The sequence below is a fragment of the Musca vetustissima genome, unplaced genomic scaffold (genome assembly GCF_032173495.1).
Source record: "Musca vetustissima isolate MV318-11 ecotype Yass unplaced genomic scaffold, APGP_CSIRO_Mvet_v1 utg9499, whole genome shotgun sequence".
In the NCBI taxonomy this organism is placed as follows: Eukaryota; Metazoa; Arthropoda; class Insecta; order Diptera; family Muscidae; genus Musca; species Musca vetustissima.
This window is the reverse complement of record NW_026880201.1, coordinates 117,362-143,916: the sequence shown is the minus strand read 5'-3', so window position 1 is coordinate 143,916 and position 26,555 is coordinate 117,362. Positions and strand designations below refer to the sequence as shown.

Genomic DNA, 26,555 nt, shown 5'->3' with positions numbered 1-26,555 from the left:
TCTTGTTATATCCTGAGAATAATTTGTTTACTCTAGTCTTAAATATATTTTTTTAAAGACAAAAATGTCCTTACGTCCGGAGTATAATTTTATATAAAGAAAAAAATATCTCCTCTGGTCCTGTGTATTTTTTTAATCCAAAAAAAAATCTTCTCAGGTCCTTGAAATATTTCTCTCTAAAAAATATACTTGTTCTCAGTTCCGAATTATATAATTGTTTATACATATTTTTTAGGGTTTTATCCTTACATTTATTTATTTTCCCCCTATCAGCTTAAATCAATCTCAATAGCATCATGATCATCACCATTTTCGTTACATTCGCCGTCCATTGAGTCCACATCATCATCGTCATCCCCTTCGACATCTGTTTCAAAATTTATCTCATTATCATCACTACAGTCTGTAGCGTCTCCATGTTCATCATCAGGTCCACAGCATTTGGAAATCGCCCACACAATGACTACAATTGAGACCATAACAGTGGCTCCCAGGCAATAAATATATGCCATAATTAATTCCATAGGTGTCACCATCAGCACATCAACAGTTTTACACCTTCCAAGGGCTTCACGGCTTTCATCTTCTCCTCCGTATCATTATGATAATTACAACCATTTGTGCTGCAATATAAACATTCTGACGGACATGTCCAATCTGCGGGGGCGCAATAGCGAACAATTCTCTCCACTTTATCAGCTGCTATAAAAAAATTGGAGGATTTTTCAATAATTATTTTTTTTTCAATAATTATTTTTTTTTCAATAATTATTTTTTTTTTTTCAATAATAACGGTAAACATCTTACCTCTATCAATTTGTATAACACACTTGCTGTTGGAATACGCAGGACATTCCATTAGAAATGTTGGATCCTCCGCTATCGGTATCGTTGAGCATTCTTCAAATTGGGTATTTGTACAATCGTGACATTTTAAGGACCACGCTGAGGAAAATTGAAGAATACTTAGGATATATGTTTTTTTCGGATTTACTTAATATGTTACTGTGTCTGTACCTTGTATTACACCCTGTAACAGTATCAAGACAATTATCAATATCAACTGTAGATCCATAATAAAATAGTGTTTCAAACGACAGCGATCTTCTTCATTGGCATTGAGAAAATTCTTGAATGACCGTTGAGATTAAATTTAGAAATATTTTTTTTCAGAAAACCACAAGTCTATGTAAATGGTCGGAGTGTCACTTGTTGTTGTGATTTTATATTTTTAATTTTTTAAAAATATGATACGCCATTTTATGTTGTACAGAATATGAGCAATGGATAATTTCTATTAAAATAATTAATAATAGAAATAAATATAATTATAAATATTTCAAGAGGATGGCAAATATGCCCCTCTTTGCGTAACTTTACATGCTTGATATCAATGAAAAGCAAAATATTCTCCACTTTGTATATGTTTTCGACCAGAAGAAATCGGAATATATAATATCTATCTTGACAATATCGGTTCCAAAAAATTCCATATATATATTCCAAAAATGTATTATTTTCTTTAATTCATATTTTTCAATTTAGAACTATATTAGTTAAGTTTATTGCCTTGATGTTAAGGGTAAAAATATTCTCCACAAAATTCCACTATAGGTCTTCGACTAAAAGAATTCGGTATATATAATATATATCACGATAATATCGATCAAAAAACCAATATATGCATCAAAAAATCATTTCTTTGAGCAAATTCGCATTTTTTCGATATTGTGGGATAATAGACACTAAGTGTTAATGGAACAAATATTCTCCATGGAATTTTTACTCGCCGAATACAAGAAAAATCATTATATATAATATATGAGCGCTCCAATACTTATGAAATATTAAAAACGATAGATTTTTTTTTTCGCAAATTTATAGCTTTTCGAACAGGTATAAACATGTCCTCCTTTAGCCCACTTTAGGGACTTGATGTCAATGGAAAAAATATTCTCCTCTAAATTTCACTATGAGTCTCTGAACCCAAAAAATCTGTGTCTACAACTAATACCACCAACAATGGCATCGACCCAAAATTCCGATATACATATAAGTAGAAATCTATTAAATTGCTCAAAATGTGTCATATTTTGTGTCGAGGCAAATATTTACTTTAATGCTTCACTTTAGGGACATGATGTCAATGGAAAAAATATTCTCCACTAAATTCCGTTATGGGTCACCGACCACAAAAAATCGGTATATTTAATATATAGCATGGCAATAGCGATGCAAAATTTGTATTTATGATCAAAAGGTGATTTTCTTGATCCAAATATGTCTTTTTTGAGTCGAGGCAAATATTTGGCCCTTTCCTTCACTTTAGAGACAGAGTGTAAAGGGAAAAAATATTCTCCACTAAATTCCACTGTGGGTCGGCAACCACAAGAAATCGGTATATATAATAAATACTATGACGATTTCGGTTCAAAGGTTAGATATTTAAATAAAGTTATTTCTCTGATTTAATTCCTCTTTTTTCAATTCAGGACAATTATGTCCTGCGTTACTTTACGTTAGGGACTCGGTGTCAATGGAAAAAATATTCTCCAGAAAATTTCATTATAGGTTACAGTCGGCAATAAATCGGCATATTTAATATATATCATAGCAATATCGGTTTAATGTTCGTATTTATGAATAAAATGTTATTTATACAAATTTAGAGCAATTTATATTTTTTTTTTGAGTTGCGGCAATTATGTCCCCCTTTACTACACTTTAGAGACAGGGTGTCAAGGGAAAAAATATTCTCCATTAAATTCAATTATGGGTCGACGACCACAAGAAATTGGTATATATACCATATATCATAATAATATCTTCAAAAGTTGGACACATTAGTGGTTTCTTTGCATAAATTTGACTTTTTTCGATTAAGGGCAATTATGAATCCTTCTAATTCACTATATAGACTTGGTGTCAATGGAAAAAATATTCTCCACTAAATTTCACTATAAGTCATTTGCAACAAGAAATCGTTATATATAATACATACCTTTAGAATATCGGTTCTAAAGATAGATTTATAAATAAACGATTTAATTACTCTTATAATTATACTCTTTTTTTCAGGACAATTATACTTCACGTTAGGGACTCGGTGTCAGTGGAAAAAATATTCTCCATAAAATTTCACTATAAGTCGCCGACAAAAAGAAATCGTTACCTATAATAGATATCATGACAATATAGGTTCAAAAGTTGGATTTTGAAAATAATTGGTTTCATTACTCAGGTTCGACTTTAATCGATTCATGACAATTATGTAACCCTCAAATTCATTTTGGAGACTTGGTGTCAGTGGAAAAAATATTCTCCATAAAAATTCACTTTAGGTCACAGATCAAAAGAAATCGTTATATATAATATATAATATAACAATATCGGACCAAAAATTGTATTTATGAATAAAATGTTATTTTCTTCCTCCAAATTTGTCGTTTTTCAAGTCGGGGCAAATATCTCCCCATCAACTTCAGTTCAGGGGCTTGATGTAAATGGAAAATATTTGCTCCACAAAATTTCACTATAAGTCATCGACAAAAATAATTCGCTAGCTGCAATAGATACCATAACAATATCGGGCTCAATTTATTCGATATATTAAATTAGTATTTTTCTCTGCATAAATACCTCTTTTTTTGCATTCAGGGCAATTATGCCCCCTCATACTTCACTTTAGGGACTAGGTGTCAATGAAAAAAATATTCTACACTAAATTGCACTATATGTCACCGACCACAAGAAATCGGTATGTATAATATTTATCATGACAATTTCGGTTCAAAAGTGGGACATATCAAATATGTGGTATCTTTTGTTTGAATTCGATTTTTTTCGATTCCGGGCAATTATGTACCTCTCTAATACACTTTAGAGACTTGATGTCAATGAAAAAAATGTTCTCCACTAAATTCCACTATGGGTCCCCGAATACAAGAAATCGGTATATAGTATATATAACATGATAATATCGGGCCAAACTTTGTATATATATATACAAAAATCTTGTTTTTTTGTTCAAATTTTGGCTTTTCCGATTTGAGGCAAATATCTCACCCCATACTTCACTTTAGGGACTGGGTGTCAATGGAAAAAATAGTCTCCACTAAATTCCATCATGGGTCCCCAAACACAAAAAATCGGTATATAGTATATATAACATGAGAATATGGTCCGAAACTTTGTATATTTACAAAAAACATATTTCTTTGCACAAAGTTTGGCTTTTCCGATTTTAGGCAAATATCTCATCCCATACTTCACTTCAGTGACTTGATGTCAATGGAAAAAATATTCTGCACAAAATTTCACTATAAGTCAACGACCACAAGAAATCGGTATATATAATATTTAACATGAATATATTAGTTCTAAATTTGGATATTATATTATTTAAATACATTACGAACTTTTATGACTTGACAAGTATTTCCCCCGTTACCTCATCCTATGATTAGATTTTTTAGCTTATCTCTCCTCCGACCTCTTCAGAATTAAACTACTCATTGTATTACAATATATATTATCACTTAATTATTTTTACAACTAGACTGAATCATTTCGTATAACTTTTTTGTGGTTTTGCATTGCAATCTCATAAATTCTTTATTTTTAATTCCATAGACCACAAAAGACATGATCAGTTTGGTCATACAACAATCTTGTCAGTTTTATTAGATACTTCAGTTGTTGTAGAACGATTATATTTGTGAAAAAAAAAAAAAATTCAAAAAATGGAATACCACTCAAATATTTTAATAATTACTTTTGCGCTGTTGCTACAGGGTCCATTGCAAGGTATCGAACTATTCAAAATACAAATTTTGGGACCTCCTTAAAAATAATTTGAAAATATTTATTTAGCCTGGTCTATCAAATGTCATGTGTGTAAAAATACCGTCGATGTCCGATGTTATATCAGCGATAAAGTAAAAACTGGAATATTTCTAAGGGAATGTGCGGCCGGTTCGACAATGTGTGTTACGGAAAAGACAACGGGTGAGTGTGAGAAATAGAGGAAAATGAGTGTGGGATGTGATTTAATCTGATTTCATGTTTCCTCTTCATCATTCGCCTCAGGTGAAGCTGCGAAAATTGAACGTAAATGTGCCACCAGTGATTGGACCTGCAATAAGGCATGCTTCAATTGTACCTCAGATGGTTGTAACGATCACAACGAGGTCCGTCTGTACACCGAAACAATGCACACGATTAGCGTAACACCCATGGAAATTTTAATGGGTAATATTTTTGAAATCGGAGCCATCGCCTGTGTTTGTATTCTGCTGATAATTTGGTGTATTTCGAAGCGGTGTACCAAAAACGACGATGATGATGATGACGACGATGATGGTGAAGACTATGATGAAGATTGTGTTGATGGTGTGGATTATGATTGCGAGCATGACGACGAGGAGGAGGATGACTGTGATGACTATGATGAAGATTCCATAGAAGAAGAATATAAGGAATATGATAAAGAAGCCGAAGCGGAATATGAAAATATTAAAAAAATACAAGTTGTGGTTAAGTGACCAACAACAAAAAAAAAATATTTTTTTGTTATTATGTTTTATATTTAGCATTACTATTGTTTAGGTATTTTTTTAAGGAATGAAATAGAAATAAAAAATAAATAAATAAATAAATTTACATGAATGTTTTTTTTAAGAAAAGAAGTAAAAATAAAATAAATTAAAAAAAAAAAATAAAAAAAATTACATGAATTCGCCCTAAAAGGCATAAAAAATTCAAGAAATTTTTAATTTTGGAAATTAAAGGCCATATTTAAATAATATATAAAGGCCATATTTAAATGATTTGTGTAATATATAAGGGGGTACTCTTACTCGGTGACTTGAGGTAAAATTTTATGGAGAATATTTTTCCCATAAACACCAAACTCCTAAAATTAAGTTAAGAGGAACATGCAACCCACTCAATCAAGAATATTAAACATTTTTGTTTTACTGAAGTATATACCAAAATTGCAGGTGATATATTATTGTTATTTATTATATATAGCGATTTCTTGTGTTCGGCAACTTATAGTGAAATTTGGTGGCGAACATTTTTTCCATTGACACCAAGACCCTAACGAGGTCTAAAAGGGGTCTATATGCCTCGACTCGGAAAAATGGGGCCTTTGAGCACAGAAACAATTTTTTGTTTGTCTATCACCATTTTGAAACGATATTATACTTTATGTTTTATATACCGATTTCTTGTGGTCGGTGACTTATATCGAAATTAAGTGAGGAATATTTTTTCCATTGGCACCAAGGTCCTAATGTGAAGCAAAGGGATACATATTTGCCCCGACTCGAAAAAAGACAAATTTGAGCATAGAAACTATTTTTTGTTTATATATCTAAATTCGTAACGATTTTGTAATATTGTGTATTATATATACCGTCTTCTTGTGGCCGGTGACTTATGGTAAAATTTTGTGGAGAATATTTTTTCCATTGACAAGAAGTACCTAAAATGAAGAGGAGGGGAAAAATCTGCCCCAAATCAAAAAATGTCGAAATGGAGCAAAGAAATAATTTTGTACTTATTTATTCAATTATGGACCGATATTTATTTTAGGTATTATATATATCGAATTTTTGTGACCGGTGACTTATAGTAAAATTTTGTGGAGAATATTTTTTCCGTTGACACCAAGGTCCTCAAGTGAACCTCAATGGGTCACATCGATGCCGTCTCGAAAAAAGTAAGAATTTTGAAATAAAAGAATGGGTTTTTTCATCCTATATTATCCGATCGATATTTATTTTAGGTGTTATTATTTATATCGACATCTTGTGGTCGGTAACTCATAATGAAATTTCGTGGAGAATATTTTTTTCCATTGCCACCAAGGTCCTCAAGTGAACCTCAAAGGGTCATGTCGGTGTCGTCTCAAAAAAAGTAAGGATTTTAAAACAAAATAAAGGATTTTTTCATCCAATATTATTATCCGATTTTGCCAAGGTTTATATTATATACTGACTTCTTGTGGTCGATGACTTATAGTAAAATTTTGTGAAGAATATTTTTTCTATTGACAACAAGTTCCTAAAATGTAGCTGAGGGGTACAATTTGTCCCGAATCGAAAAATTTCGAAGTGGTAAGAAATAATTTTGTATTGATTTATCCAACTTAGGGCCGATATTTATTTAAGGTATTATTATATATATCGATTTCTTGTGGTCGGTAACTCATAATAAAATTTGGTGGAGAATATTTTTTCCATTGATACCAATGTCCTCAAGTGAACCTCAAAGGGTCACATCGGTACCGTCCTGAAAAAAGTAAGAATTTTAAAATAAAAGAACGGGTTCTTTTCATCCTATATTATTATCCGATTTTACCAAGCTATATATTATATATACCGATTTCTTGTGGTCGGTGACTTATAGTCAAATTTTGTGGAGAATATCTTTTCTATTGACAACAAGTTCCTAAAATGAAGCTGAGGGGCAGAATTTGCCCCAAATCGAAAAATTTCGATGTGGTGCTAAATATAATTTTGTACTTATTTATTCAACTAAGGGCCGATATTTATTTTATGTATTATATATACCGATTTCTTGTGGTCGGTGACTTATAGTAAAATTTGGTGGAGAATATTTTTTCCATTGACACCAAGGTCCTCAAGTGAACCTCAAAGGATCATATCGGTGCCGTCTCGAAAAAAGTAAGGATTTTAAAACAAAGTAAAGGGTTTTTTCATTCTATATTATTATCCGATTTTTTCCAAGGTTTATATTATATACTGACTTCTTGGGGTCGGTGACTTATAGTAAAATTTGGTGGAGAATATTTTTTCCATTGACAACAAGATCCTAAAATGAAGCTGAGGGGCACAATTTGCGCCAAATCGAAAAATGTCCAAGTGGTGCTAAGAAATAATTTTGTACTTATTTATTCAACTATGGACCGATATTTATTTTAGGTATTATATATATATATATATATCGACTTCTTGTGGTCGGTAACTCATAATAAAATTTGGTGGAGAATATTTTTTCCATTGACACCAAGGTCCTCAAGTGAACCTCCAAGGGTTATATGGGTGCCGTCTCGAAAAAAGGAAGAATTTTGAAACAAAAGAAAGGGGTTTTTCATCCTATATTATTATCCGATTTTACCAAGGTATATATTATATATACCGACTTCTTGCGTTCGGTGATTTATAGTAAAATTTGGTGGAGAATAATTTTTCCATTGGCAACAAGATCCTAAAGTGAAACAAAATGGGTCATATTTGCCTCGACTCGATATAAGCGAACTTTGAGCAAGAAATAATTTTGCTGTTCTTATATTCTCGTTTGTGTCTACATTTTTGGTGTTTATGTTTTATATACCGACTTCTTGTGGTCGGTGACTTTTAGTAAAATTCGGTGGAGAATATTTTTTTCATTGACAACAAGATCCTAAAGTGAAGCGAAGTGGGTCATATTTGCCTCCACTCGAAAAAAGCGAACTTTGAGCAAAGAAATAACTTTTTATTCATATATCCATTTTTGGACCGATATTGTTGAGATTTTTATTGCATATACCAATTTCTTGTGGTCGGTGACTCATAGCGGATTTTGATGGAGAATATTTTTCCCATTGAGGCAAAGTCCCTAAAGTAAAGTAAAATGGTCGATATTTGTCCCGATTTGGAAAAGGCGAATTTGAGCAATGAGAAATAAATTTTGTTCATATATCCAAATTTAGAACGATATTTTAGAGGTTTATACTATATATACCGATTTCGTGTGTTCGGCAACCCATAGCGGATTTTGGTGGAGAATATTTTTTCTGTTTTTCAACCCACTAAAGTGAAGCAAATTTGAACATATATACCCTGAATGAAAAAAGGCGTATTTAAGCTTAGCAACTATTTTTTGTTTATATATCAATTTTATCAAGATATACATTATATATAGGTTTCTTGTGGTCGGTGACTCCTAACGGATTTTGATGGGGAATATTTTTTCCATTAAGACCAAGTCCCTAAAGTAAAGTAAAATGGGTCATATTTGCCCTGATATGAAAAAGGCGAATTTGACAATGAGAAATACATTTTGTTCATATATCCAAATTTAGAACGATATTTTTGAGGTTTATATTATTAATACCAATTTCTTGTGTTCGGCAACCCATAGCAGATTTTGATGGGAAATATTTTTTCCATTGACATCAAGTCACTAACGTGAATAAAATTGGACTATATTAGCCCTGAATCAAAAAAGGCGAATTTAAGCATAGTAACTATTTTTTTTATATAAATTCTTATATCAACTTTTGTAACGATGTTTTCAAGGTATACCATATATATAACGATTTCTTGTATTCGGAGTCTTATATTGAAATTCCAAGGAGAATATTTTCCCATTGATACGAACTCCCTAAAATGAAGTAATAGTGCGCAAATTTGTCTCGACTCGAAAAAAGACGAATTTTTAGCAAAGATGTACTTTTTTTTGTATATATACAAGTTTGAAACGATATTTTTTGTGGTATGTATCAAATATACCGATTTCGTGTGCTCGGTGGCTCATAGTGAAATTTGATGGAGAATATTTGACGCATTGACACCAAGGTCCTCAAGTGAACCAAAAGGGGTCATATCGGTCCCGTCTCAAAAAAAAACTAATTTTAAAATGGAAAAAGTTGTTTTTTTTTTATTAACCTATATTGTTAACCGATTTTGTCAAGGTATATATTAAAATTACGGATTTCTTGTGGTCAGTGACTTATAGTGAAATTTAGTGGAGAATATTTTTCCCATTGACATCGTATCCCTAAAATTAAGGAAAGAGGGACATATTTGGTCCCATTAGAAAAAAAGACGTATTTTGAGCAAAAAATGAAATTTTGTTTATAGATCCACATTTGGACCGATTTTGTTGAGGTGTATGTTTATATACCGATTTCTTGTTGTCGGAGACGTATAGTGAAATTTAGTGAAGAATATATTTTCCATTGACAGAAAGGTCCTCAGGTGAGCCAGAAGAGGTCATATCGACCCCGTCTCGAAAAAAACTAATTTAAAAAAGTTGTTTTTTTTTCTCAGCCCATATTGTTTACCTATTTTATCAAGGTATATATTATATATACCGATTTCTTGTTATCGGCGACTCATAGTGAAATTTGATGGAGAATATTTTTTCCATTGATACCAAGTCACTGAAGTGAAGCAAAAGAGGTCAAATTTCCACCGATTCGGAAAAGGACGAGTTGCGAGCAAAGAAACTACTTTTTGTTTATATATCTACTTTTGAACCGATATTGTTGAGGATTATGTTATATATACCGATTTCTTGTGGTCGGTGACTTATAGTGAAATTTAGTGGAGAATATTTTTTCCATTGATACCAAGTCACCAAAATGAAGCTAAAGAGGACATATTTGTCTTGACTCGAAAAAAGACAAATGTTGAGCTCATAAACAATTTTTTGTTCATAAATACACTTTTGGAGCGATATTGTTGAGGTTGATGTTATATATACCGATTTCTTGTGGTCGATGACATATATTGAAATTTAGAGCAGAACATTTTTTCCGTTGACATCAAGGTACTAAAATGAAGTAAAGCGGGGCATAATAGACACAATCCGATAAGAGATAAATTTGATTTTTTTTTGTATTTGTATCCAACTTATGGACCGATATTGTGAAGCCATATATTATATATACCGATTTCTTGTGGCTGGTGAATTCTAGTAAAATTAAGTATAGAATATATTTTCCATTAATACCCAGTATAGTAAAATGGCGTTATAGGGCTCATAATTGACCCTACTCTTGACCATAAAAACATGAATGCTTATGGAATTCCCCACTCTGAGATACCTTTGAAAAATATATTTTGTTAAATCTCTGAGAGTACTTTGAACAAAATATTCCCTAGGATCTCCACACCCTGATAGTCCTTGGGAAAAAAAGAATTCTTAAGAAGTCCACACTCTTATAGCTTGCTTGAACAAAAATATTCTTATCTAAAAACAAAATTACCTTTCTTTGCCACTCAATTTTATGTTCCCCCACTCCTTTCCTGTCAACTTAAGATTACTTCTTTTTTAACTTTCTTCTTTATTCTCTTCGCTTCTCTTTACAGCTTTCCGTTGGCATTGAAAATGGCAATCTCGAATCGTACAATTCTGACTTTGAACTGCAATTCAGTCATCCACTCAAACACATTGTCGGAATGTGTCGCATTGTCCACAAACAGGGTGGCAAGCAGGTGGGCAATGGCTTCATGCAAATCAAAACGCCACAACAACAACATCAACAAACAAATGGCATTGTCGGCGGCAATGGTCTGCCCTCGTCATCGTCCACAAGTAATGGTTTCAAGTCATCCCTAAAAACTTCCACTTCGTATGGGTCGTTGTCATCAAGTGCGGCCGCCTCATACCAACAACAACAACAACAGCAACAACAGCAAGCCAACGATGCCGCTGACAATGGAGTACCGAATAATTTTATGGAATTTACCGGACCCATAACGGGTTTAGTCTATCTGATGAAGGAGCCGAAGGATCCCTTGCTGCACATTTATCTTTTTGAATGTGATGCGGTCGAGGAGGTAAGTACTCTCTCCACACACTCTCTCTCTCGTTTGCCATTTTTTGTTCTCTTTTGTTTTTTCGCTTGGCTGAACAAACGATGGAGGCTAGATTTATGAAAGTTATAAAGGAAACGGAAATTGCCTGTCCCTGAACACGTATGAAATTGTTCGTAAACTTTAAATTGCGGCTGTCGCCGGCCATGATGGCACGGCATTGTCGACAATTTTTCGAAATATGTTAAAGGTCAGACAGAATGAAAACAAAAAGAAAAAAATGTTTTGAAAATTTTAATAGAGAATTTATCGATAGCGATAATAAATTTATAGGCAATTTCTTTATAGAACATTTATCGAAAGCGATAATTTTCTTTAAATAAAATTTATCGATAGCGATAACTTTCTTTACAGAAAATTTATCGATAGCGATAAATTTCTTTATAAAAAATTTATCGAAAGCGATAAATTTCTTTATAAAAAATTTATCGATAGCGATCAATTTCTTTATAAAAAAATTATCGATAGCGATAAAGTTCTTTATAGAAAAATTAACGATAGCGATAAATTTCTTTATAGAAACGTTATCGATAGCGATAAATTTCTTTATAGAAAATTTATCGATAGCGATAAATTTCTTTATAGAAAATTTATCGATAGCGATAATTTTTCTTCATAGAAAATTTATCGATAGTGATCATTTCTTTTATAGAAAATTTATGGATAGCGATAAATTTCTTTGTACTATATTTTTCGATATCGATAATTTCTTTATAGAATATTTATCGATAGCAATAATTTTCTTTATAGAAAATTTATCGATAGCAATAATTTGCTTTATAGAAAATTTATCAATAGCGATAATCTTCTTTATAGATAATTTATTGATAGCGGTAAATTTCTATATAGAAAATTTATCGATAGCGTTAATTTTCTTTATAGAAAATTTTTCGATAGCGATAATTTTTCTTATAGAAAATTTATCGATAATTTTTCTTATAGAAAATTTATCGATAATTTTTCTTATAGAAAATTTATCGATAATTTTTCTTATAGAAAATTTATTGACAGCGATAATTTTTCTTATAGAAAATTTATCGATATGGATTATTTTTTTCTTATTGATAATTTATCGATAGCAAATTTTCGTGTAGGAAATTATTTTAATTTTTATTAAAATTTTAAAACTTTAAATATTTTAAAACATATTTATTTTTGCAAATAAATATTCCTGCATATCAAAGTGTATAAAATGAACAATAGTCTACAGCATTTTCCCCCCGAAAGCTTTGTTACATCTCCCACTCCTCTGCCAACATAGCTTTGAAACATTTACAAAGGAAACACAAACGGAAACCGGATATGAGACAGACTCCTCTCACATATGGATGTTCCATCAACTAAATATGACAGATGGATGGATGGATGAGATGATGTTTGAGTAGTTACATACACCCACACACACAGATACATTCAACCATTGTTTACCAGATAGTGTGTCAGTACTAATATTTGTTTATCTATGCGTGTGTGTGTGCGTGTGAATGTTTTAGGGGAAAAGGATATCAGAAAATGTGTTGCTAAGTGTTGTCAGTTGTAATGACTTCTCTCAAAAGCAACAGAAAAGAAAATGGACCATTTGGAAGGGAGAAACAAAACAAAATAGAGCATTAATGCTTTTAAATGCCTCAAAGGGAAAATGTGTTTAGATGGTGTAGATATGTAAATATGTATATACATGTATATAACTTTAATTTTATATTATTGAATACAATATACAAATTCCTATAGGACATTTACTATCCCATAGGAAATTTAATGTCTTTATCGGGTAAAAATGTCTATAGAAAATGTCAAAAGAATTTTCTCTAGAAGCTGAATTCGCCGCAAAATTTATACAAATTACCAATACATGCAAATCCATTCAAACAGCTGAAATTTTGCTTGCATACCTCTCTCCAACATCAACGCTGAGACACATTGTTGCAATGAGAGAAAGAGAAACGCAATGGCTGGCATACCGTTACTATATTTTGTTAGGAGATCGATCGGTGGTCAGTTGTTAACCGGCAGTCGATATTAACGGTCGTTTTGAGAATTGTTAACAAAAGACATACCCTGCATATCTTGGAGAATATTTCGTTATTTTAAATTGAAAAAAATATATATTAAAAAATCGTAAAAGCAACAGAAAATCCGCAGAGAGAAAACAAAAAATAAAATGTTGATGAAAAAAACATTTCAACAAAACGTGAATACAATTTTTTAAGTAGGTGGTGTGCGAAAACAAAATTGGCAACAACAAGTGAACACATGTCACGTCAACTCCCTCCCACTCCCCCCAATTCAATTGTCCAGCTAAAAAAGAAGGTCGTGCGTGTCTGCTTCGAAACAAAAACAAACAAACGGCGCATTTCTTTACAAATAGGTCCGAAATTTATGTGAAAATTACGCGACTCCGCATGACTAGATAATGCATCTTAATTGTGCGGGATTGTTCCGTTCAGTGGTGTAGGGATTGCATTTTTAAGCGCTCATTATTATGAGTGATGTAATGGAATGGAGTTGGAAGTGGACGGACAAACACTTTTTAATATGACACAAGTAATCGAAATTATCGAAGGATATTTTTTACCAATAATTATCAAAATAAACAAAATTTATCGATAGCGATCATTTTTCTTATAGTGTATTTATCGATGGCGATCATTTTTCTTATAGAAAATTTTTCGATAGCGATAATTTTTCTTATAGAAAATTTATCGATAGCGATAATTTTTCTTATAGAAAATTTATCGATAGCGATAATTTTTCTTATAGAAAATTTATCGATAGCGATAATTTTTCTTATAGAAAATTTATCGATAGCGATAATTTTTCTTATCGAAAATTTATCGATAGCGATAATTTTTCTTATCGAAAATTTATCGTTAGCGATAATTTTTCTTATACAAAATTTATCGATAACGATAATATAGAACAGTTATCGATAACGATAATTTTTCTTATAGAACATTTATCGATAGCGATAATTTTTCTTATAGAAAATTTATCGATAGCGATAATTTTTCTTATAGAAAATTTATCGATAGCTATAATTGTTCTTATAAAAAAATTATCGATATCGATAATTTTTTATATAAAAAATTTTTCGATAGCGGTAATATGGCTTATAGAAAATCTATCAATATCGATCCTTATAGAAAATTTAGTAAATTTCTATAGGAATTTTTTATCGATAGTAAATTTATATAGGAAATTTTTATCGATAGTAAATTTCTATAGGAAATTTTTATCGATGTCGATAGTAAATTTCTATAGGAAATTTTTGTCGATGCCGATAGTAAATTTTTATCGATATCGATAGTAAATTTTCTTTAAGAAATTTTTATCGATATCGACGGTAAATTTAGTTTAGGAAATTTTTATCGATATCGATAGTATCGATACCCTCGGCGGACAATGCCATACATTCCCCACTAATAAATAGTTGTTTTTTATAAAAACAACAAACTGGGATTAAGCCTGACTATTTTACAAAAACAAGATAGTAATTATATAGCAAAAATGTAATCGATAATTTTCATTATAGAAAATTTATCGATAAACGATGATTTTCCTTAGAGAAAATTTCCTTATGAAATCTTTTTCTTTACAACTTTTTTTATCGATAGTAAATTTTCTTTGGAATTTTTTTATCGATATTAAATTTTTTATGAGATTTTTTATTGATGTCTATAGTAAATTTTCTTTGAGAAATTTGTTATCGATAATAAGTTGTCTTTAGGAAATTCGAATTTTTTTTATCGATATACCCCAATATATGGTTCCTGGAATCAAAACAGGTGTCATTCGGTTTTCTGGTGTCAAAATGCATTATTAGCTGGTATTTCATATTTGCCTGTTAAAATTAGCAAACAGCGGATCGCATCGAATAAACAAAAACACGAACAAGCAGAGCCATTGATTGTTTTGCTGACGTACGTCCTAAAATGTTCACATTACGTTTTCGCAAAACTAAAATAACCTCCATAGAAGATCTCCACATCCGTTATATTTTGATTGTCCAGAGAGGGGTGTGCGCCTAGGAAAATACCTACCTACCCACCTTCATATTTTCGTCAATTGAATGGACGTTGCGCATATTTTTATTGGACATTGACATTACAATTGATTGAAGATCATAGACCTAATCGATCGCCAATATTATAACAACAACCGCAACAACAATTACAACAATTTTGGATCACGTGTTTTCTATTTGTATAGCGGGAGTCAGGGTTAAACAGACCTCTGTTACTGCAGCAACCTGTTTGGCATAGCTCGAAAAACTTGTAGTCTCCCGAAAACCTCAACAGCGAAAATTGTGATTTCAAAACAATCGCCTCGCTGTCGAACGATTGGCGACCGAGTCGCCTACTGCATTCTCCGCAAATCGATGACAATTAAAGCTAAAACGCAATGAGACAAACTAAAGAAAGAAAAAAACACGTTATGCCACAAATCAATTGACAAAAGTTGCAGAAAAGTAAGACAACAATTATAACGACATCGAACATGATGGGAGACATTAGGGTGGGTTTCGGTAAGAAAATGCCCATAAAAATTTCCCTATAAAAAATGCACGATAACAATTCAGTTTTTAAATTCATTATCGATAACAAATTTCCTGTGAAAATTTAATATCGATATCAAATTTTTTATGAAAATTTATTATCGATAACAAATTTTTTATGAAAATTTATTATCGATAACATATTTTCTATAAAAACTTATTATCGATAACACATTTTCTATAAAAATTTTTATCGATAACAAATTTTCTATACAAATTTATGATCGATATCAAATTTTCTATAAAAATTTATTATCGATAACAAATTTTCTATAAAAATGTATTATCGATAACAAATTTTCTATAAAAATTTATCATCGATAACAAACTTTCTCTAAAAATTTATTATCGATAACAAATTTTCTATAAAAATTTATTATCGATAACAAATTTTTCTATAAAAATTTATTATCGATAAAACATTTTTCTATAAAAATTTATTATCGATAACAAATTTTCTACAAAAATTTATTTTCGATAACAAATTTTCTATTAAAATTTATTATCGATAACAAATTTTCTATAAAAATTTATTATCGATAACATATTTTCTATAAAAACTTATTATCGATAACACATTTTCTATAAAAATTTTTATCGATAACAAATTTTCTATACAAATTTATGATCGATATCAAATTTTCTATAAAAATTTATTATCGATAAAAAATTTTCTATAAAAATTTATTATCGATAACAAATTTTCTATAAAAATTTATTATCGATAACAAATTTTCTAAAGAAATTTACTATCGATAAAAATTTCCTATAGAATATTTTTATCGATAACAAATTTCCTATAGAAATTTACTATCGATATCGATTACAAATATCCTATAGAAAATGTACTATCGATAACAAATTTCCTATAGAAAATGTACTATCCATATCGATAACAAATTTCTATAGGAAATTTGCTAAAATTTCCTAAAGAAATTTACTATCGATAAAAAATTTCCTTTAGAAATTTACTATCGATAAAAAAATTCCTATAGAAATTTACTATCGATAAAAAATTTCCTATAGAAATTTACTATCGATATCGATAAAAAATTTCCTATAGAAATTTACTATCGATATCGATAAAAAATTTCCTATAGAAATTTACTATCGATATCGATAAAAAATTTCCTATAGAAATTTACTATCGATAAAAAATTTCCTATAGAAATTTACTATCGATATCGATAACAAAATTTCCTATAGAAATTTGCTATCGATATCGATAAAAATTTTCTATAGAAATTTACTGTCGATATCGATAAAAAAATTTCCTATAGAAATTTACTATCGATAAAAATTTCCTATAGAAATTTACTATCGATATCGATAAAAAATTTCCTATAGAAATTTACTATCGATATCGATAAAATAATTTCTATCTATATCGATCAAAAAATGTCTATCGTTATAAATTAAATTTCTATACAAAATTATCGATATCGAAAAAATTTCCTATCGTTTATCGATGTCTGCTCTTTTTCTGTCCCTCTCTGTAATTTAGTTCATTTGTTTATATCTCTCTCTGTTTATTATCGATACCAAATTTCATGGTATTGGTGAGCACTTGTTGTTCGTGTTTGCTATTGCCCAGCTGATCATCGAAAACTCATCGAAATAAATTACAGAAAACTGAAAATCTCACTTTGAATTTCACTTGCAAAGCGGAATAGAAACACAAGAAACACAAAAAAATCGGAAACCTGCAGCGGTAGCAGCAGCAAAAAATTCGCACGAAATCTCGCCAACTGCATTCAGTTTCGAATGTTCTAATTAATAGTTAACATGAAACGGTGAATATTCAACACAACAATAAGCAACAAAAATAACGCAACAAAAAAATAATTTAAATTTGTTCGTGTGAGAAAAAGAAATTAAAAATTCCCCAAAAAAAGTGTTGAATAAAATTTTGTGATAAATTACCAAAAAAAAAATTAATATGTTTTAAAAAAGAATCAAAAAATCCAAGAAAAAAGTTCCCATTGTGCAAATTTTAATTCTTAAAACAAAGTAAATATTTTTTATTAAAAAATATATTTTTTAAATAATAACAAATTGCTTTAAAGAGCCTATAATAGATAACCACAAAAATATCTGTGGTTTTCGGGTATTAAAACCAAAATCGTATTTTGTTTTGTGTGTAACCAGGTGATGGTCAAGTGTTTTGAAGATTTTGTTATGTTTTTTTTATTTCAATAATCTTATCGCCGCATTGTGAAATTAATTAAGAAAATACAAAATAAAATATTTTTTTTCATTTGTAAAGATAAAATAGTGATAAAGAAAAAAACAAAGAGATTTCCAATAAACCAAAGTGTTGTGGATTTATTAAAAAATTCAAAATTAAATTTTTTCTACGTTTTATAACATTTAAAAGTCAACTGTCACCTCAGCCGCTACAATTATGTTCACCATACCCTTTTATCGGGAAAATGTCCTGACGGCATCGCTCAGCGATGCCTCAGCATTGGCAAAGAATCGGGCCGTATGTATTTGAAGAAAAAAGTGTTTCTTTTGTTTGTGGCTTGCAGTTTTCTTGGATGGCGGTGGATGATGTCCTTCCACAGCTCTAATATGGCATGATGAGTTTTGATTTTTAAGTACTAAATTCTTAAAAAAAAATATATATTAATTAACAATGCATGGCATTTTTTAACTTAATAATATAATCGATTACAATATTTTGTCATTAAACAATAAACAAATAATAAAAAACACTTAAATAAACTTCAAAATAGTATAATAAGTATAAAGAGATTTTAAAAACAACTGTGTTAAAAAAAATATTTTTTGATTTTTTTTATTTTGTTTTTGCAAAATAGTCAGGCTTAATCCCAGTTTGTTGTTTTTATAAAAAAACAACTATTTATTAGTGGGGAATGTATGGCATTGTCCGCCGAGGGGTAAGGCAGGGAAGACTATAGTTTCGGATCTCGCCACTGATCCTCATCAGTTCCCTTAGTTTTTTTGTTGGGATATTCTCCCCAGAAGCTATTAATAGCTTCTTTACAAAAAGCCTTTCAAACCCAAATGTCTCTTGTGACAATTCGAAGTTCTTACTAAGGAAACTAAGGGAACTGATGAGGATCAGTGGCGAGATCCGAAACTATAGTCTTCCCTGCCTTACCCCTCGGCGGACAATGCCATACATTCCCCACTAATAAATAGTTGTTTTTTTATAAAAACAACAAACTGGGATTAAGCCTGACTATTTTGCAAAAACAAAATACAAATGGTATCCCAAATAACCCGCCAAACACTACTGAAATTTTTTTTATTTCTTATTGAATTTTCCTAAAATCAAACAAAAAAAGATTTTTTAAAAAAAATATATTTTTTAAAAAAAAAAGTATAAACTTATTTCTTCGAAAAAGTATCGTCAATAATAATTCCAATTTTTTAATTTGTTCGAATTTTTTAATTTAAAAATTTTTTAAATTTAAAATAATGGTAGTCTTCAAATTTTATCCAATTATTCTATAGAAAATGTTTAAAAAAACCCTTGTTCCTAAAAAATGTGCAATTCTTTTTTAGAAAATGAATTGTATTCTCAAGTCCTGATGAAAATTTTCTATAAAAAAATATATCCCTGGGCAAGAAGATTTGTTTCAAACAAATTATAAATAAAATACCTTTATTTAGTTAGTTCCAGAAGAATTGAGTTTTTTCCCATAACAATTATCTTTTGATCATGATTTATATTTTCTTAAAAAATGTCCTCAAGTCCTGGACATTTTTTAAATAAAAAACCAGTAAGGAAAGTAGTAAAGTCGGACGGGGCCGACTATATGATACCCTTCACCACTATGGATATATTAAACAGGACTATTAACATGAAATTGGATGAAATAAAATATGTGATATTTATCTAAATGTGAATCTACCTATATATCCATAAGTTATATAAATCGACTTCAATCAAATATAAATAGGTTATCTGTTGGGCTATGTCTGTACTTCTAGAAAACGCAACTACGTAATTCTATGCTCAATTTTGTACGTTGTGCAAAATTTGATGTCAACCTGACTAGCATGAAGAGTTTGATGTCCAATTTACTTAAAATCGGGCGAAAATATATATGGAAGCTCTATCGAAATATATCGAAGGATATATAGGGACCTTGGTGCACCATTTACATGAAATCGGACGAAACTATATCTGAATCTGGGCCGATTTTCTCGAAACTGGGCAGACATCATTCTAGGCTCAATTCAGTACGTTATGCCAAATTTCCTGCAAATCGAAAGATATATAGGGACTTTGGGGTACCATTAACATGAAATCGGACGAAACTATATATGGGAGCTATATCTAAATCTGGACCGATTTTCGCGAAACTGGGCAGACATCATTCTAGCCTCAATTCAGTACGTTATGCCAAATTTCATGCAAATCGAAAGATATATAAGGACTTTGGTACACCATTTACCTTAAATCGGAGGAAGATATATACGGGAGCTATATCTAAATCTGAACCGATTTTCACGAAACTTTGCACACATCATTCTAGACTTAATTCAGTGCGCTATGCCAAATTTCGTGCAAATCGAAAGATATATAGGGTCTTTGGTACGCCATTTACCAAAAATCGGCCGAAACTATATATGGGAGCTATATCTAAATCTGAACCGATTTTCACGAAACTTGGCACACATCTTTCGTGGCTCAATTCAGTACGCTATGCCAAATTTCGTGCAAATCGAAAGATTTTCAGGGTCTAAAGTCCGTAAATCGGGCGAAACTATATATGGGAGCTATATATAAATCTGAACCGATTTTCACGAAACTTGGCACACATCTTTCGTGGCTCAATTCAGTACGCTATGCCAAATTTCGTGCAAATCGAAAGATTTTCAGGGTCTAAAGTCCGTAAATCGGGCAAAAATATATATGGGAGCTATATCTAAATCTGAACCGATTTTTCCCAATTTCAATAGGGTTCGTCCTTGGGCCAAACAAATGAGCTGTGCCAAATTTCATCCAAATCGGATCATAAATGCGACCTGTACTTTGTTTACAATTTAACATGGACAGACGGACAGACGGACGGACGGACGGACGGACGGACATGCATAAATCGATTCAGAAAGTGATTCAATGCATATTCTCAAAAGGAACCATGGGTCTATCTCGATTATTTTTGCCTGTTACAAACATATGCACAAAGACATAATACCCTGTACCACAGTGTGGTGAAGGGTATAATCAGTAAGTGGAGTAGTATAGTGGGACGGGACTGACCACAACTAAAATTGATTCCTTAGTGTTGACATTCGTTTTCTCCTAGAAAAAATTGTCCCAGGATTATGAGTTTTTTTTTTCTAATTAAAAATTTCCTTAGATCCACGGGATTTTTTTACTCAGTATTTTAAAATTTTCTATTGAAATACAATTATTATTTTCATTCATTTTCATGTCGCAAAGAATATTTTCTTTGCAAACATATTATTTAAATCCTACAGTTTTTTTCTATAGTAAATGTGTAATCTGTTTCTGAGGACCTTAGAAAAATTTTCCTGATCCTTTTTTCTATAAAAAACTGATTTGGTTCGAAAATGTTTGATATCAAATAATTGTTCTCAGAAGATAGAGATTATTATTATCGTGGAGAAAACCGCAGGAGTTCTTTCCTCTGATCCTTCAGATTTTTACCAATAAAAAAATTATTCTAAGGTCTTAAAGAATTGTTCCCATATTATATTTATTTATTAATTTTTTGAAATGTAAATTTTTCTGTAAAAATATTCGTAAGTCCTGAAAATGTTTAACAAAAAAATATTCTCAAGTGTTTATGATTTTTAGTAAGAAAATATATTTTCAGGATCTGGATGTTTGTCTATTGTAAAAAATATTCTAAGGTCCTTAAGAATTCTTCCCATAAAATGTTTTCGAAACGAATACTCCACAGGTCCTGGGGAAAAATATTCGTAGGTCCTGGAAATTTTTAAACAAACAATTACCATTAACATTGTTGAAATATTATAATAAAAAATATATTCTCAGGATCTGAATATATTTTTATGATTCCGAAGACTTTTCAATGAAAATATGTAGAATATGTATAGACTATATAGACTTTAGTAAGAAATATATATTTTCAGTATCTGAATAATGTTTCCTATAAAATGGCCTGGAAATTTTAAGCAAACAATTATCCTCAAGTCTGTAGGATTATTTTAATAAAAAAATGTATTCTCATGATCTTAATATATTTTTTAGGATTCAGAAGTCCTTTCAATGAAAAAATGTATCCTACGGTTCTGGACATTTTTCATTATACACATCCACAGGATTATTGTTATAAAAAATTATCTTTCTCCTCATCGTCGGGGTCGAACTTGTTATGGACGTTATTGTACATTTTCAATAAAATTAGTACCTCAAGTCCTGAGGATCCTAAGGCTATAGAAAAAAGCCTTAGGATCCTGTTTTGAGATGAACTTTTTTATACACTCCCCACAATGATTGGGAATTCAAAATACATAAAATCGTTTGGGAGCAATATAGGGCTGGAGAAAAAAAAACCTTATTGACATCTGATGGTCAATAAGGTTTTTGTTCTCTTGGGAAACGGCATACAAAATTACAGAAATACAGGTTGGAAAATACACTTAAAAAATCAAAATGCCTAAAATGGGATGAACATATTTTCTAACCTCCTAGGATGACAAGTTTCAGTCACATAGGTTAGGGTAAATCATAATAGGGCCACAAAAATATATAAAATTTAAGGACTAGGTCAAAACATAGGAAAGATGTTGCAGCCACTTCTATTCGAATTCGATTTAATGGATTCTATGCCAAGATAATCGCAATAATATAGACAATTGGCCCATGAAAATACCTATAATGGAACCCTTATATGAGGTGAGAATTTTGTGCAAAGATCCATTACACTCTATAAGGACCCAGAATGATAAATTGCAACCTCTTCGATATTAAATTGCGTTTCAAATCTTTAAAACATCGAAAATTGGTACTATGTGAGACCCTTAATCAATATTGATAATTTTTGCGACAAAGTTTTTTATCCATTGAGAGCACATAATCTTAAATTCTAGACACTTTTGTTGGAAAAATCGGCTAGTGGGGCTAGTTCCAAACATATAGATATTGAAACAAGTTCCCACAGTTTCTAAGTACTTTTTACAAAGGAGAAAATGTGTAGACAATTTCTTGAGGCCGCTGGAGTATATCTAGGTATTATTTTCACACCAGGAATCAGTTCCATTGCTTATAAATATAGTTTCCACAAATTCCAAGGGTTTAAAAAATGATCGGAGAACGCCTAAAGTTAACAAATATATGTAGGTCTCCTTTCCATAGATTTTTTTTTTAATTTTTTTCATATATTTTTCCATCTATGTCTATGTATTATATTCATGGACAATTTATAGATCTTCTATGAATGTACGAAAACAGGACTTCTTTTCAGAATTTGTTCCTTATCTAAGTCTTCTTGCTATAAAATACCTGCCTATAGAAGACCTTTTGACCTTCCTATAAAATACCTTAAGTTCTTTGTCCTGTAGAAGGTATCTAGGTAATCTTCCTATAGAAGACCTCCAATTTAATTTCCTATAGAATGCCGCTCTGGGTTCTTCATATATATATATAGTACCTCTAGGTCCGCTTCCTATAAGTATTATTTCTATAGAAGACCTTTAGGTATTTTTCCTACTGAAGACCTCTAGTTTTTCTCCTTTTTCCTATTGAATATAGAAGATTTCAAGGTCATCTAGAGAAAGATTGCCTAAAATAAAACAAGTTGTGGAAGATTTCTAACCATTTTTTATTTTAAATTTACAACAAAATATTTAAAAATTCCATATCCGAAAAACATAAGTTTGTTTGTAGGATAAATATGGAACTACGTTAAACAATCGTTAAAATAGTTCTGATATTTGCCACTAAATGGCGCAATTCATATTTTGGAGTAGTGTTGACACGAACCTAGAAGTCCTCAACATATTCTTTCAATTGAACATCACAGGGATTGAAATTCATAATAGACCTAGATAGAAACTTAATTATTTTCCCTAGAAGACCTCGAAGTGTTTTTTCATAATTCTTTAGAACCCTTTTAGGTATTTTTTCCTATTGAAGACCTCTAGTTTTTCTCATTTTTCCTAGAAGATTTCTAGGTCTTGTAGAGAAAGAATACCTAGAATAAACCAAGCTGTGAAAGAATTGTAACTATTTTTTTTTTCATATTTACAACATAATATTTAAAAATACAATTTTCCAAACCAATGGTTTGGTAGTAGGATAAATATGAAAATTTGAAAACAGATTAAATAGATTTAAAGCCCATATTTATTATTTATAGCTACATGATCCCATAAGCCATAGTTGACCCGTTATATGATTTATTTTTTTATAGATGTGTGGTTATTTATTTTGTTTGTTGTTGTAAGTTATTTAATTCTCGATCCGAGTATGAGAACAAATTAATTGCTAGTTTTCATTACTTCCACAGTTGTTATTGTTTTTATTGGTGTTGTTGTTGATGTGATGATGTTGTTGTTGTTATTTTGCCAATATACGAACTGACAAATGTTAATTGTTTTATTAAGGTTTTTGTTTTTTTTCAAATCGATTTGAAAAGTGAAAAAAACATTGAGTATGCAAAACTGGCTCGTGGGTTTGATTTATGAGAAAAAATACAAGGGGATTTTTTTGATTGTATAATGGAGTTTTTTTTTAAATACGGATGTTTTATAATTTTTAAAGAGTATTTTATCAAGGACTTTCCAGGACTATAATTTTAAATAATAGTTTTATAAAGAATATTTTTTTAGAAAATAAAATAAGGTGTGTTCTTTTTAGTGAATATTTTTTCTGGAATTAAAAAAAAATGTGTATTTTTGTTATCGAACATATTTTTAAAGAAAAATATTTTTTTCATATGCTAAATATATTTTGTATTAATTTCTCTTTCGAGATGATCGAAGTTGCAATGAAAAGGAAAGCCAGAGAGATACAACATTCCCACCATTATGCGACGAGTTTCGCCGTTGGTTAAGCGGCTCATCAGGCATATTGGGCAATGTGGCTTACAAATGTCTTTACTTAATAAGTTGTATTTATGTCGAAATTGTTGCGAAATTGCATCTATGAATTAAATTCAACTGTGTCATGGTTCGTACATTTGGCATCACACCAGAACATTCCTTTTCAGAGCAGATTTTTCTTGTAGTGATGGACTTTTTTTCCATACAGACTAAAATATTTTTCTTCAATGGTATGCAACTGCATATTGTGCAAACATAGGAAGATAAGAAGGTGGCTTTAAACGCAAAAGCGCCGGAGAACAATCAACAGATGCCATGGGAACCCGGGTTCAAATCCCAGCCGGGCTCAAGCTGAATTTTTGAGTTTTGTGCCTTTTTCGGGAGAAGGATCATTCATGTAAATGTTTATTTTTATTTATATGGGATTTATGAGACCATCTTTCAATATTTGTACCAAGTCTATAGAAATCCTATAATAAGCCCTTAGGGGTTCTTCAGTTCTCCTCTAAAAGACCTCTTCTAAAAAAATAATGAAATAAAAATATTTGTTTCATTTAAAGCAATAAAACTACAAAAAAAAAACCAAACAAACAACAGACCGTCTAAAAGTAGATCTTGTTTACCAATAACAACGCGAAGTCGCCTCTCTGTTGTTTTAGTTTTTCATTTTGTCTGTCTGCATTTTATTATTGTTATTTTTTTTTCGTTCCATTTTGAAACGCGAACGTGTTTTTATTTCTATATTGTTTTCGAATATTTATTATTTACCGAGCAAAAACATGTAAATAAAATAGGAAAATATGTGAAGCTGCAGCAGCGCCAGTGACAGTCGATATTCAAATATTTACTTTTATGCCAAGTTTTTTTTTTGTGTCTCCTCTCAATGGTATGACAGTAGAAATATGTCAGTCAGTTATGGACTTGCTTTCTTATTTATACGTTTTGGGGGTATTTAAATTGTAATCATCTTATTTACAGATTTGGAGCTCAATCAGAATATTTAAAAAAAAAAAATAAAAATCCGATTACATTTTATTACAATTGCATGGAAAATAACCACAAAAAAAGATTACAAACAATTTTCCATTTTCGGTTAAAATAACTAAAAGGAATGATGCGATCAAACCGATTAAAAATAATAATAAAATATAAATCTCTTCTGGAAATATTTGTATGTAAAACGTTCAGAGTGGCAAAAAAATGATTTATGCTTAGGTGCCTCTTTAGAAGTACACAGGAGAATTTCTATATCTGTATAAAAATTTTTGTTAGAAAAAATCAGTGAACAAATATTTGTTAATAAAATCCACGACCTTCTAGTCTGCAAATTTATTCAAAAAAAAAATTGGTTCATTAAAATAATCTCATTC

The 26,555-nt window shown here is 30.5% G+C and overlaps 1 protein-coding gene across 1 annotated transcript in view; it reads left to right on the top strand.

Moving 5' to 3' along the window:
* The window catches only part of LOC133325651 (TBC1 domain family member 1), a 78,844-nt gene that overhangs the window by 26,529 nt on the left and 25,760 nt on the right, over positions 1 to 26,555 (top strand). Inside the window, exon 2 of the mRNA XM_061534373.1 lies at positions 11,109 to 11,579. Within this exon, the coding sequence (XP_061390357.1) occupies positions 11,109 to 11,579 (471 nt within the window). The remainder of the gene's footprint in view (positions 1 to 11,108; positions 11,580 to 26,555) is intronic.